The 13,828-nt window shown below is 39.7% G+C and overlaps 1 protein-coding gene across 2 annotated transcripts in view; it reads left to right on the top strand.

Moving 5' to 3' along the window:
• slc41a2b (solute carrier family 41 member 2b) overlaps positions 1-13,828 on the top strand; it is a 38,494-nt gene that overhangs the window by 12,946 nt on the left and 11,720 nt on the right. For both annotated transcript variants that reach the window (XM_018697167.2, XM_018697169.2), the window contains 3 exons: positions 246-325; positions 10,047-10,178; positions 11,028-11,176. In XM_018697167.2, the coding sequence (XP_018552683.1) occupies positions 246-325; positions 10,047-10,178; positions 11,028-11,176 (361 nt within the window). The remainder of the gene's footprint in view (positions 1-245; positions 326-10,046; positions 10,179-11,027; positions 11,177-13,828) is intronic.

Genomic DNA, 13,828 nt, shown 5'->3' with positions numbered 1-13,828 from the left:
ATTGGTTCTGCACACATCAGCTGAAAACAACTGAAAAATTCTTCATTCCTTGTCTTTATTATTCAGTGCAGCTGATTAGGCATTTCTAGTGCCATTTATAGAGAAGCACACCAATCCACAGTGGACATCATTTAGATAAAGACAGTCCTCTGTCTCCCTTTCCATGCCCCTTTTGTTCTCTCTATCGTTCTTTCACACAGACACAGTAACACTAGTTAACGATCTAATTGTGTTGTGTTCTGCAGCATTGGAGGACTCATTCTGGACAAAACGGTGTCTGACCCAAATCTGGCTGGCATTGTGGTGTACACCCCAGTTATCAACGGTGAGTAACAGAATTGGCACTTGTTCTTCCTTCACTCTGAAAGGTGTCCTTTGATTTGCAGCCGCTTGACCCAGGGGCAAATACAGACAAGGAAAAATTTCGTTCAAAGACTAGACCAAAGGTCTAGGTCCCTAAAAGAGGTTGTGCTGTGTTCCTCCATGGATGACCCACCTTATGGAGGAGTGGAACCTCTGTGTTGGTGCAAATGGTCAGTGTTGGATGAGCAGAGCAGACCACCACATGATCATTATCTAACGCACCGCTGTGTGTTGTGTTGAGTAGCTATTTATGTGCTTAGACGCATCCTCTCAGTGACCTCCATTTACAAATCCCTGTCTCTCATCACCTGTGCACATTCATTCTCCATAGCTAAAAACAATGTGGCCTGTGCTGTCATAATGCGGTACTGTGTATGATTACAGTCGATCACTGTTAGTGAATTTCAATTCAGTATTCATGTAATGGATTTAAAACGTGATGAAGCATTACCACGAGATACCATCAAAATATCAACTGCTCTATATTCTAATGCAAGGATGAGAACTTAAAGATACCATCGGAACTGTTGTTGCATGGATTTATTACTTTTTTAATTGGCATAGAATATTAAACCGTTATCACCAAAGCTGTGCCTGTGTTAAGTTAAATAGATTTATTAATAATAAAAATAAAACAATTCCAACCTTTCTGTAAACAGTCTCTGACATTGAAATAGGTAGGTCATAGCACCATGTAAATTTTAAAATACTGCATATCTGTTATCAGTAGAACATTATTTACATATACCCTGCATATAATTATTAATTGACACACTGCAGAATAATGATCAAAAAAGAGATCACTAAATATAATAGAAATAGGAATATAAATGTTACAGAAATATTTTAATATTGCACAGCTAAAACATTTATTTGCTGATCCAACCAAAATTTATCTTTAAATTTTTTTAATTAAAAAAAAAAAAAAAAAAAGTTATGCTCCACTTCAGCACCAAACAGTCTCTCTAATGGTGTACCCATGGCTGATATGCACAGAAATTTGCGATCCAGTTTGCTCAGCTTTGGAAAGTTAACACTGTGTACCTTCCACCAGGCCAGGGGATCCTTCTCTCCATCAGTGGTAGGAGTCCTCAGGTAGTTAGGTACAGCACAGGGGGCACAGTGCTGCTCTTAAAGAAGCTGCCCACTGACTGCTTTCCCTTCATCAGTAGATGGCTCTGCCTCTGCTGCACTTTGAAGCACAGCATCTGTGGTGCTGACATGAGCCTTGTTCTCCTGCAAAACACAGAGATGAGAGCAATGTGATGAAATGTTGAGCAATTGGGCATTTTATATAAATGTTTAAAAAATGCAATTCAGTGTAATTTCAATGTAATTCAGTGTAATCAAAATACAGTAACCTATATTGCATGTGGCAGTCTTGACTGTGATGCCTTGGTAAGGTCTCTGTCCTCATTGTCAGCCAGAGTTGATGTTCTTAGGAGATGCAGGACTGGGCTCTGGTATGACACGCTTAAACACGAGTCAGAGAGGACGTAATTGATTGATATGAGGTCCTACCAAGTGGAAACTAGGTGACATGTCTTCCTGTCCTCAGACAGAACCTGAGACAAAGCCTTGCTTTGCTCCAACATTGTCCCTGATAATTGCAATAGTAATACACTAACTTTAATAATAATTAATATTTGTATAGAACCTAACATACAGACAATGCACCTGAAAGTGCTTAAAGATAAAAAGGCGAGAGAGGAGGAGAGACAGAGGCCTACACTTACCGATCACAAGATGCAGCTTATGGCCAAAACACTGAAGCCTGGTTTATTGATTTAGTTCCACAACTTTGATAACATTTGATCCATTATTTCAGTCTATGGGCAAGTTGTGGAGTAACACTCCACATTTTTCAGCTCCCACTCAACTTTTTTTTAATCCTACATTCTGCAGATAGTGCTGAGAAGGCAACTTGACTGAAGTATGTGCAGGAGGGAATTGCATCTTTTATCCAGTGTAGTTCTGACTTTTTGAAACCCGTCTTTGGTGACAATGTTAACAGACACCATGTCCTCAGTGAGAAGGTCATTACCTCACAGGGCCTTCATTAGCCCTATTCTTACGGCGTAACAGTCACGAACAACTCTGAAATAGTAGGTTGTTTACTAGACTGGACTGGAGCATCACTGCTTTCATTTGACTTTTTGGCTATACACTCATCATATAGCTGCCTGGGGTGCTCTTTCAAGTACTGATAGAGGCTTGTGGTGTTACCCTGTGATGTGGACTGTTCCAGACAGGCTTTGCACAATACCCTCCTTTGTTGCACATCTAAAGACGACAAAAAAAAAAAACAGGTAAAACCATTGAAACCATGCAAAATGATGACCAGGTAGAAACTGGCTGGAGGAGTGCTGTGATATCACAGATGGGAGGTAGACACTGTGTGGTTGTGATGTTTCACTTACTGTCAAAATACATAGAGTAGAACAAGACATTATCTGATTGATCAGGGAAAATCCACATCCTCACATGGTCATTGGCATACATATTACTGTGGTTACCAAATGAGCTGCTTAAATATATACATACCTCGCTTATACAGATCATTTAAAGATCGCTTCCTTGATGGATTTAATTTGAATTTAGGTTAAAATCACTTATCTACTACCATAAGCAGCTCCTGTTTTCAATGTAGCCATGCATGTACAGACAGCTGGATTACTGGATTACTGTGATACTGAAGAAAACCTAGTCCTGTAGTTATAAGGAGCTTGTTTTTTCTGTGATTTTTCTGGGTGGATTTATAGATGTTTATTCATGATGGATATTAGGCATGGATTCCGATAGCTGGTTCCACTTTGGATCCAGTTCCAAGTTTGAATCCCTTATCAAATCTCTTATTCATGTCCTCTGTTATATCTCTTAAGCTGAGCTTGACATGATGGGCATCAAAAAAAAGAAAAAAACAAGAATGATAACTTATACACATGAATGATAAGTCAGTGATTCTGTTGTCAACAAAAATGGCGGACCACCTGAAATGTTCTACATTCAACAAAACAACTGGGAAATTTGTGGAAGGGCACTGACAATGAAGGGGGGAGGAAACCAGAAAACCAGACCTGTGTTTAAATATCTATTGTCTAAATGTCAACGTAAGCCTTAGTGTGCTGCCAGTGTTACGCCATATTCTGTGACCCGTCAGGTTCTGCCACATTTTCCCCTCGCAGCAAAAACAAAAATGAGTGCGATCAGGGTTAATAAATGTCAAAGCACAGCAGAATGTCCATGATTCAGATTTGATAGTTAATTAGTCTCTATTAGCGTCAGTGTCATGCTTGTCTCTTAATTGGTCCCTAATTAAAATAAAATTACCCATTCTGTTATTAATATGAGTAGAGCAACCTAAATATTAAGTCATTCTGTTAATAATGTGTGTGTGTGTGTGTGTGTGTGTGTGTGTGTGTATGCGCATATATACCCCATCAAACTACTTAGAAAGACTTGATAAGCAGATTGGGCACTGGATTAATATTCAATGAAATGCTATCAAACCATATCCCTAATCAGAGATAATGATTTCCTTGGTAAATGTAAGTTACACTGAATCTAAAAATACGTCTATCATGTCTGTGCGACTGAGCTGTGATGTTTCATACAATTAATGTTTTTTTTTTAGTACATTATCTGCTTCCAGCAGTGTGTCACAGTCACTGCTGAATCTGCTGACTGTGTTGGTGACAAATGAGTGGTGTGTCACTATTTTTGTTCAGTCCTGCCCAGGCCTAAGTGCAGTGAGAAACGTATAATATTCTCCCAAAAAGAACCAAATTGTAAACTAACTAGAAATACAGGAAGACTGTGGATTTGAATTAAATGTCTGCATGCACCAAAAGTAGTGTCTATAGTAAAGTAGAGGAAGAGGGTGGATAAGACCAAGGCCAGAGTGTGCCTGAAACTGAGGCTGCAATTGTGATGCTCCTAATAAGTCCAGCAACAAATGGTTAGCGCTTCTAAGAGCTAAGAGAGTTAACTGTTTTCACATGATGGGGGCAACGACCCACCAACTGAGACACACCTGGGCTCATGTGACCTTAACGACTTGCATAATGACAGGGTGAGTTGATGACTCTCAGAACCACCTCCCAGAAGTTAAATACCTGGGACTCCCCAACCAGTTTTCAGAACTGAAGAAGCCTTTCAGATGAGAGGTGAAACGTCTTCAAGAACCCAAAAAGAAGTCCAGTTGCCTTCAACTTCAGCACTTAAGACTACCATGACCTGGATGTCTGAGAACCTACAGGGACAACTGTTTGTCCTATAACTTTGTGGTGTTTTTAGAACACCTGCATGCATCTTCGCTCTGTGACTCTGCTTGAAACAGCTATAAAAGCATTCCCTATGTGCCTCCTTGCCTGGTGATCACACCCTATAGTCTGGCAACCTCTGGTCCATACACTTGTCCTTGGTTGACAAAATGTCACTTTTATGATCATTTTTGAAATTTAGGTTCAGTTTTGGATTAAATATACAGCTATGATGGTTTGATACTGTTTACAAGTGTTCTCAGCATGCTGGCTATGGCTGCTGAGACTTGACAGATATATCAGTAGTATTATTTCTCAGAAAAAAAGAAATATTCACTGTACATTTGGCCCTAGTATAACCCATATTAGGGTGATACTTCTTAGTCAATCTTAGCTTGTCCTGTCAAATTAAATCTGTTCTTAAATATTTGTGGTGAGAAGTAAAACAAGGACTTAATTGCAGCGGTCAGTTGAAAACTTGTTTAATGAGAACCTGTCTTACTGAGTAGCAGCACTCTAGTGCTCTGTTTAGTTGGAAGAGGTACGGAGAACTGGTGTTGTTTTGTAATTAATGCAGCCTCTGACCCCTCCAGGTGATATAGAAACACAGTGTTTATACACAAGTTGGATGACGCACAATAGAGTCTGTTTGTCTTGTGTCTTTGTGTGTACAGCTCCCAGGTGTGAATGAAAGTCCCTAGATAAATGAGGGTTACTAAAAAAAGACTCATCAGCATAAATAAGTTACCTAATGAGACTGATTTAGGCAGTCGGCCACAGGCCGTCTGTCTCCGCTTCATAAAACTGGTCCTCTTCCATTTCCTCCTGTTTCCATCTCTCACTAACGGGCTCAGCCATGGTTGCCAGGATTCTGGCGCCTACACAACAAGAGATAAGCTGTTAATTGAATTGCATTAATGAGAGACACTTAACGAGATGTGGTACGATTCTGACTCTAATTGCTTTTCGGTTGAGACATATCCTGCACGCAAAATAGCTGGGGAATCAAACGTGTGTTCAGTTGTGAGGGCCAGGATGTTGTTATTTTGTGTGTGTGCAGTGTCAGGGGGGAAAAAAGTCTCTGCAAACTCATGAGCTCTCTAATTTACAGTGAAGCAGTCCTCTTGTGTGTTTTAGCTGATTTAAATGCAAGATGGGTCATGTCCTAAAAAAAAAATTACAATTCAACAAAGAGTGGATGGAAAAGAAACAGTTAAAGGATGGTGTGTGTATGTTTGATTAGACAGGAGGTGTGTAGAGCTTGATAAAAGACGAGTTAAATGAAAACTAGAAGGAGAAAGACTCCTTTTTACCACTCTGACCTCTATTATTTCATTTTAATACATTTGGGCTGTCCTGCGCAATTCTTTGGCGATGGAGGATATCTGTGGCAGCTCTAAGGTATTCTGGTATTGAGGAAGTGTCTTCCAGTTAATTTCCTGTTGTACTCATTCTTATTCTGTCCATTTTATTACCTGCTGTACATGACATCAGAATTGGGCCTGGTGTTTTTGCTTTTATTTGGATATTGAATTCAGCTTCAGTTGTCATTACAAAGGTCTTTGATCTAACTTCCTGAACCTGTACATATCATATTATGTTATGCATCGTGTTCTGTATTTTTCCACCAGATAGCACTCAGCTGGGGCTTTAATCTTTGCATGTCAACTTGGCATGTTTGCCTTTTCTTCTTTCCTTCTGTTATTTGTTTTGAGATTCCTGCCTACTTTATCCTTCTATCAGTAAGTTAGTTTTTTCCCCCAAGTTATCATTTCATTATATTTCATATTTTTTTCATCATGTCACATCCTTATGTTAATTAAACCTGAAGAGGAGCAGGGTGAGATGAGCAGGCAGACAGTTCTTGTGCCCACCACCCCCCACCTCCAGGCAGAGCAGCCCAGCTGAGTGGAGCACAGACCCCCTGTAGTTCCCCATGTAGCCTCCCTGCAGCCTAGACCTCCTCATCCTCCTCATCCTCATTTCTCCTGTCAGACCCAGTGACCTGAATAAGCCAGATCACCCCCAAACCTCCTTTACCTCTACCCCCCTGCTGAGGTTGTTCAAACATCTTCCACCCTCTTAATCCCTTGATATTTTTGACATAAAAATAGGAGCAAAAATGTATTTAAAATGACAAATTGCACACTGAAATTAATCAGTTCTTTAGTGTGACATTGATGCATATCACATTAAAGAACTGAATTGTGTTGCACAGAATGAGTAGGAGCAGAAGTGATACAAATAGCTAAATAAACTAAATAAAAAATATCAGTTAAATAAGTTAAAATAGTTCAAAAGATAAACGAGTGCATGCACATGGCTCGTTGGGGCACGTACCACATGGGCCTTAGTGCCCTGAACAGCTGGTCCCCAGATTGACTCCTGGTCTGGCTGGACTCTTACTGCATGTCATTCCCCTGCTCTCTCTTCCTGTTTCCTGTCTCTCTCCACTGTCCTGTGCAAATAAAGGCAAAAAAGCCACAAAAAATAAAAATGAAAAAACAATGAAATGCATAATCATTCTATATAATAACTGCAAATTCTGTCTCCTAAAGAATAAATATCTATAATTTACCACATAATTTACCATGTACAATGCAGAGAAGTAAGAAGTAATTTAAAAGAGGTCAGTGATTCTGAAAGCCTCAGATCCTTGGACAGGGAGTTCCAGAGCTAAGGGGCCTTGACTGCAACAGCCTGGTCACCTTTAGTCTTGAACCGGGACTTAGAAACAGCCAGCAGAGCCCTGCCTGAGGATCTGAGGTTGCATTGTGGCTGTGGGGAGCAACAGTTCAGCACTATAGCTGGGGGCTGAACCATGAAATACTTAAAGGTACTGACTAGTAAAACAGGGCTGATATGAATTTGTCTTCAAGTGTTGTAATGTCAGTACTCCTACCACTACCTCTTAAGCTTACTGATTAACATCATAATATAAGACATGAGAAAATGACATCACATTAGACATTCTAGCACAGCTGACAAGGTTCACAGATAATATCTCAGATATTTATGCTGAGCTAGGCTGACCACAGATATGAGATTCTCAACTCACTTGGGAACAGGAAGCAAATGCATGGACAGATTGTGAGGACAGGAGTGTGAGGTGAGAGGATGAGGTCAGATAGGGCAGAGCTGGTGTGAATGCTCATTGCAAAGTAATGTCTATTTACAGGCCCAGTGGGATCGCTGGTAATACTCCAATAAAACGTACCCAGGCGGACAAAGAGCCACAATAGATTGAAATAAGAGGACATCACCCTGAGGTGGTGGCAGCGTCTAATTTAATATACTCACTGCTGTTTGGGAGGCAGGGACTCTGAGACACACCGCTCACTTTGTGTGTTTTTTGTATGGTTTCCAGTACACAACCACTTCAGTTACTGAAAGCCACCCACATATAGAAGATGTATTTACCTGCTGCACAGCAAGAATTGGAATTAATAAATTATATTAAAATTTTTTTATGATTCTGAATTAAGAAACCTCTAGCTCAGGTCCACTCACTCCAAACAGTTTTTACAGACATAAAGAGACACTTAACAAATCCTCTTCCTTCTCCTCTGAGCTCCTCTGTGCCCATCTGCTTCTGTGTTTTTTTTTTTTTTATATCTGCAAGTATGTGAGCTCTCCTGCAGGGCTTCATCACCAGACTGTAGTTACAAGGATGAAAGACACAGGAAGTTAGTGTGTTAGTTAGCTACAGAGAAGGTGTGATAGTCACAGCATGTGAATGTAAAGTAGCCCTGTACTGTGTCAGTACAGATGGCATTTCACATTCGCACGACTGTTCATCTGCTTGACGTTAATGAAAATCTTACATGAAGAAAATGGAACTGCAAAGCTGTTTTAAACAAGGGAAATGACTGTTGTCATTTCACTCTCTAAGGAAAATATGGTAAATGTTTGTGATAGTATAGAAAAAAGACAAAGGCTTCACTCAGATTATCACTAGCAGCACTGGTTCACACTGGTTACCACTTAATACAAAACATCTTAGGAGCAGTAATTTTTAAAGGCCTGAAAAGGCAAAACTATCCAGTAAATAGGGAGGGGAAAAAACTAAAACTCACAGATGAAAGACCAATAAAAAGATAATTTGGTGTTGCAGATTTTAGCCTTCTCTTGTTTTTTATGCTAGTAATTATCTTGCAACCCCTTAAGCTACATTTTTAGCTGTGTGTTGAGGTAAATACTGAGCCCTTGCACAAAGCTGCCATAGCCACATTACACTGTAGCTGATTCATTCAGACAAGGCAGCACAGGCTGGTAGGGGGTATTTTGGAGGAAAATGTGTCTTAGACTTTGTGCTGAGAACAGATGTCTCAGAACCATCTATCAATCTGCTGCCTCTTTGGGTTTGTGGTCTGCATTTAACTATAAATGTATATGAATGATTGTTCCTGTATGTGTTATCCACAACAGCTTTATACTGTATGAAAAGTTTCTAATCCCTGCAGGGGATTTAATGAACCGAAGGCAGCAGGACACAGACTGTATGTTGATAAATCTGTACCTTCTTATTGGAGAAATGCTGTGCCTGACCACAGTGCCATTACACACAGCTGTTCACTGTGTTAACCTTTATTACATCCACAGATGTATATAATGGTTATATGTTTTATGTTTTTTGTCCTTATTGTATGTAAAGTATTGAATCTTGAATCTTGAATCAGGTGCAGCTGATACCAGGCTGCTACAAAGAATTGTCATACACTGCTACACAAGTCAGCCTGGCCTGTTATGACTCAGTATTAATGTAATATTTTATTTGTCTAATGCATAATAGTGAAAACACTGGTGTGGTCTGTACTCCAGATGGCTACTGCTCTGAGCTTCTTGTTGCACTTGCACAGTTAAAATAGGCCCTTCCATCACTGCAAGTGAAAGAAGGTAAACCTGCCAACTGCACAGCAATAGTCTCTTATTTACTAGTATAACAATACATCACCGCTCTGTACCTCAAAGTAAATGAAATGTAATTTAAACAGGGAATGTGATTAAAGAACAATATGGCCTTCCATGTGCAGTGTATCCATCTGTGTGTTGTGGTGACATCAGGTTGGTGAAATCTGATGGTGGGCAATAACTTAAGACCTACACTGTAGGTATCTACAGTGAGGCTATTGAATATAAGTCTAATTTTAGCTTGTTCATTGAGATAATTAGTTGGTGGATCTAAATTTCCAGTAGAATGCAACTGCAAAACCATGGTGGAGGAAAAGGGCAGTAGAAAACATTTTCAGCATTTTCAGTGTTTTCTGATGTTTAATAAACCAAATAATTTATCAATTAAATGCTCAAATAACCATCAGATCAACCAATTATGAAAATAATCATGCTAATGAATAGCTGTATTTACCTGTCTATGTCTCATTAACTTCATTAATGCTGAATAAATGTTTCTATCATGTCCAGGTATTGGGGGTAACCTGGTAGCTATTCAGTCCAGCAGGATCTCCACTCACCTGCATTTCCACTGTGCCCCTGGGGAGGTTCCTGACGAGGCCAAGGGCTGCTACTACCCCTGCCGCACATTCTACGGCACAGGTCAGTACCTGCACACGCTCTGACAATGTAATAAAATCAGAGCGTATATAATCCTGCTTATTCATACGATTATCCAGTCAGCCAATCATGCGGCAGCAGCGCAATGATAAAATCATGCATATATAGGTCAGGAGCTTCAGTTAATGTTCACATCAAACATCAGAATGGAGAAAAAGGAGCGGCAGTTCTGTGGACGGAAACAGCTTGTTGATAGGAGAGGTCAGAGGAGAATGGCCACTGCCTCTCCCAGTCACCAGATCTGAATCCAATAGAACACCTTTGGAGATGTGGTAGAAGATTCAATCTTCAATAAAGCCTGTAACAATATGTCATTCCATTCAGCACTATATTTAGGCTGTTTTGAGAGCAAAGGGAAGCCCTACCCAGTAATAGTACAGGGTTCCTAATAAAGTCTTCATTGAGTGTATAGACTATGTTGGTTGCTGATGATTTTAATCACAAATACACATTTCTATATCATGCTGTCAGGATTATAAACAGGCTTTAAATTGTGCTGCAACTTCACCATTTGAAACAGTGGTTTTCAGCTGTTTTCCTGGTGAGCTGCTGCGCTGCTGTTTTTCTATCCTAGCAGGCAGTTAATTGCTATCCCCTGCTCTCCCAGGTGTAAATTAATTTCTTGTTAGAAGTCTGGAATGAAAACCAGCAGGACTCTGAATCCCGGGGACAGTAGGTGGGCTGATTCAACCAGTGCAATTTGTCACCAAGCTATTCAATCTTGTATTTTATTTAAAAAAAAAAAAAAAAAAAAAAAAAAAAAAGCTCGCAATTTTCAACAGTTTGTTTTCTCTTGCAGTGACATGGTTTCCTCACTTCTTATTTTCTCAGGAGCCAATCACAGATCTGCTCAGGTGCTTCTCCTTTTGGTGATCCCTGGTCACCTAATCTTCCTCTACACCATCCACCTGATGAAGAGTGGCCACACCACCCTGACACCCATCTTTATGTCTGTCTACCTGGCTGCTGCTATGCTGCAGGTGAGCATATGACTTTAATGCCAGGGCTCTTTAAAATGCAAGAGGCTTTAGAATTCTAAAATGGTCTGTTTTACATTCATCACTCATCATTTCACATCAAAGTATTCAAGCTCAGGGGCCTTTTTCACAATCCATAGTGTTAATGTATCAGGTATTAAAGCTGCTTTAAGGCGTTTTATTTTGTTTGATTTCACCTCAAAACAAAACACATGAAGAAAAAGGCAGACACTGGTACTTTAAATTGTACCAGTGTCTGTTTAAATTATCACCCAACTCTGCAGGTAATAGTGTCTTGGAGCTCAGGGATGCTTCTACCAACTTCTACCAATAAGTTGGTCCACAACATATTTGTTTTTCCACTTTCACCACTTTCATCAGCCTCGTTTCCAGCAGCAGCAGGCAGCTGTCTTCAGGAAAAAGGCCCTGATGAAGCCACTACCTGACAGACACAGTTAAAGACTAGCTGGTGAACATTTAGCATTTAGCGTTAGAGTGAATGCTATACAATTGGACATCAAGAGGCCATAAACACGACTCTAAATGAATAATAATCTTCCTCTGTGTTTGCTGGATGTTTGGATATGTATAGATAAGTATTTATACAGTGGCAAGAAAAAGTATGTGAAACCTTTGAATCAGATTTACTTTGATTTTTAGGGTCATTGTTCTGCTGCATGAGGCAAATTCCACTGAGCTTGAGCTGGTGGACAGCTGCCCTGACATTATCTTGTGAGATTCTTTGATATACTCAGGAATTCAATTTACTCCTGTCCAAACTTAGAGGCAGCAAAATAGCCCCAAATCATGATGCTCCCTTCACCATACTGCACTTCTGGGATGATGTTTTCATATTTGTATGCAGTGCCCTTTTGACACCAAACATAGTGCTGTCACCACACGAGATCTTCCTAAGCAATTCAACCTTAGTTTCATCAGTCCTTTCATCAGTTCTCTGTAGCATTGTGAGGAGATAAGCTGCACTTTGGCAAACTTCATGACCACAGTGGTGTCTTTTTTTTTTTTTTTTTTTTTGGGATAGCAGCAGATTCCTCCATGATGTCCTGCTAGGGACACATGCACCATGATTTGTATATAGACTCAGAAACAGAGATGTTAACTAGCGCACTGGTTTGTGCCTTTGACTGACCTTACCTAGATGCCCACTTGTAGTAACAATAGCAGAATATAACTATCTACATTTATAGATAGTTTAACTGTTGACCAACACCTCTTTTTAACATACAGCGAGTGGACACTAGCAGATGGAGAGTGAAAAATTGTCATAATATACTATAAGTGATGTAGTGTGTGGTTTTTTTTGCTCCACTTGTGATTTCTTCCTCTTAAAATGAGTAAGTTTGAATAATTTCCACAGCCTAAAATGATGATTTTTTTGTAATTTGTATATTGTGTGATTTGTGTGTTTTGTTTGATACAGGCTCAGTATATAGGCCATAATAAAGAGTGATATTGATTAACTAATTAACTCTAAAATATGATATAACTAAGGTTGGAAGTGGGGCAAGTGCATGAAACTTTCACTGAAATAGAGCCAGGGCAAGCAGTTTTTCAAACAAGTGGCATGTTGCTCAGCCTGTTCACTTGGTTAGAACATCTTCATAGGTGAAAAACAATCTGATGTTTGTTTGCCCCACATTATGGACAGGTGGGCAGATGCAGAAGCTGATAATATGTCAGTTTTGTGTTTTTAGCTCATCATCACTGCCTTCAAGTTTTAACAAAGTCAGTCAGTGCAGAATTAAATTGTTGTACTTTACAGTATACAGTCACTTGTGTTTTGGAATCACTGTGTAATGGCTTTCAGATAGCAAATAGTTTCTAGCAGATTGTTTCTGAACCAGATTTTCACTATCACCTACATTAAAGCTACAATATGCATGTTCTGGAAATCTAGCTAGCAGTAGTATGAGACTCAACAGCAAACCACTTCTCTTCCATCCCTCCCTCTCCCTTCCCTTATTAAGCTCTACTCAGCCTTCACCTACAGTACATCCTCATGGTGTCTCAGCTAATGCTGAGCATGAAGGCTTGTTGTGAGAGCAGTTGTAGATCACAACCATGTGCATGTATTGATTGGCAGCCATGAGCTCCTGCCCCTGACTGTGGCCCCCTCTGATTGTTTAGAAGGCCAAGGCTGGCTCAGAAACTTTAGGAGGGAACTGCTTTCCCACCAGGCTGTTTAATTTGTCTGGGTCACAGAAGCCTTTGATAGCACCTCTCCACATTAACATATGTGTTGGTGCATGTTTCAACTAAAAAAAGTTATATATAGTAGCTTTAATTTTAGAAATGGTAACATAAGTAAGGATAGGAGAGAGAAAAGATAGGAATATATTTTTATACAAACTGGTTAATTTGGTTTGGTATACTGTCTCTATACATGTACACAGAATCACCATAATCTGTGACTGCAGAATGCAAGCTTGCATTGTGAACTTTAGCAAAAAGCTTATTTTTGTGCTTGCACAAGCTCATCATGTGTACCTGCACAGATGATTTCCAGTATTATTCAGGAGCAAACATTATTTTCTTGTCAGTAGGAATATGAACAAGTTCCTGTGAAAGATGAATCTGTGTTTCCTTTTTGTAGTGAGGGAGGAGATACAGCTGTGTGTACCCTATGAATTCCTA

This window comes from Lates calcarifer, linkage group LG18 (assembly GCF_001640805.2).
Source record: "Lates calcarifer isolate ASB-BC8 linkage group LG18, TLL_Latcal_v3, whole genome shotgun sequence".
Taxonomy (NCBI): Eukaryota; Metazoa; Chordata; class Actinopteri; family Centropomidae; genus Lates; species Lates calcarifer.
The sequence above is the reverse complement of the archived record's forward strand: the minus strand, read 5'-3'. Positions and strand labels throughout refer to the sequence as shown.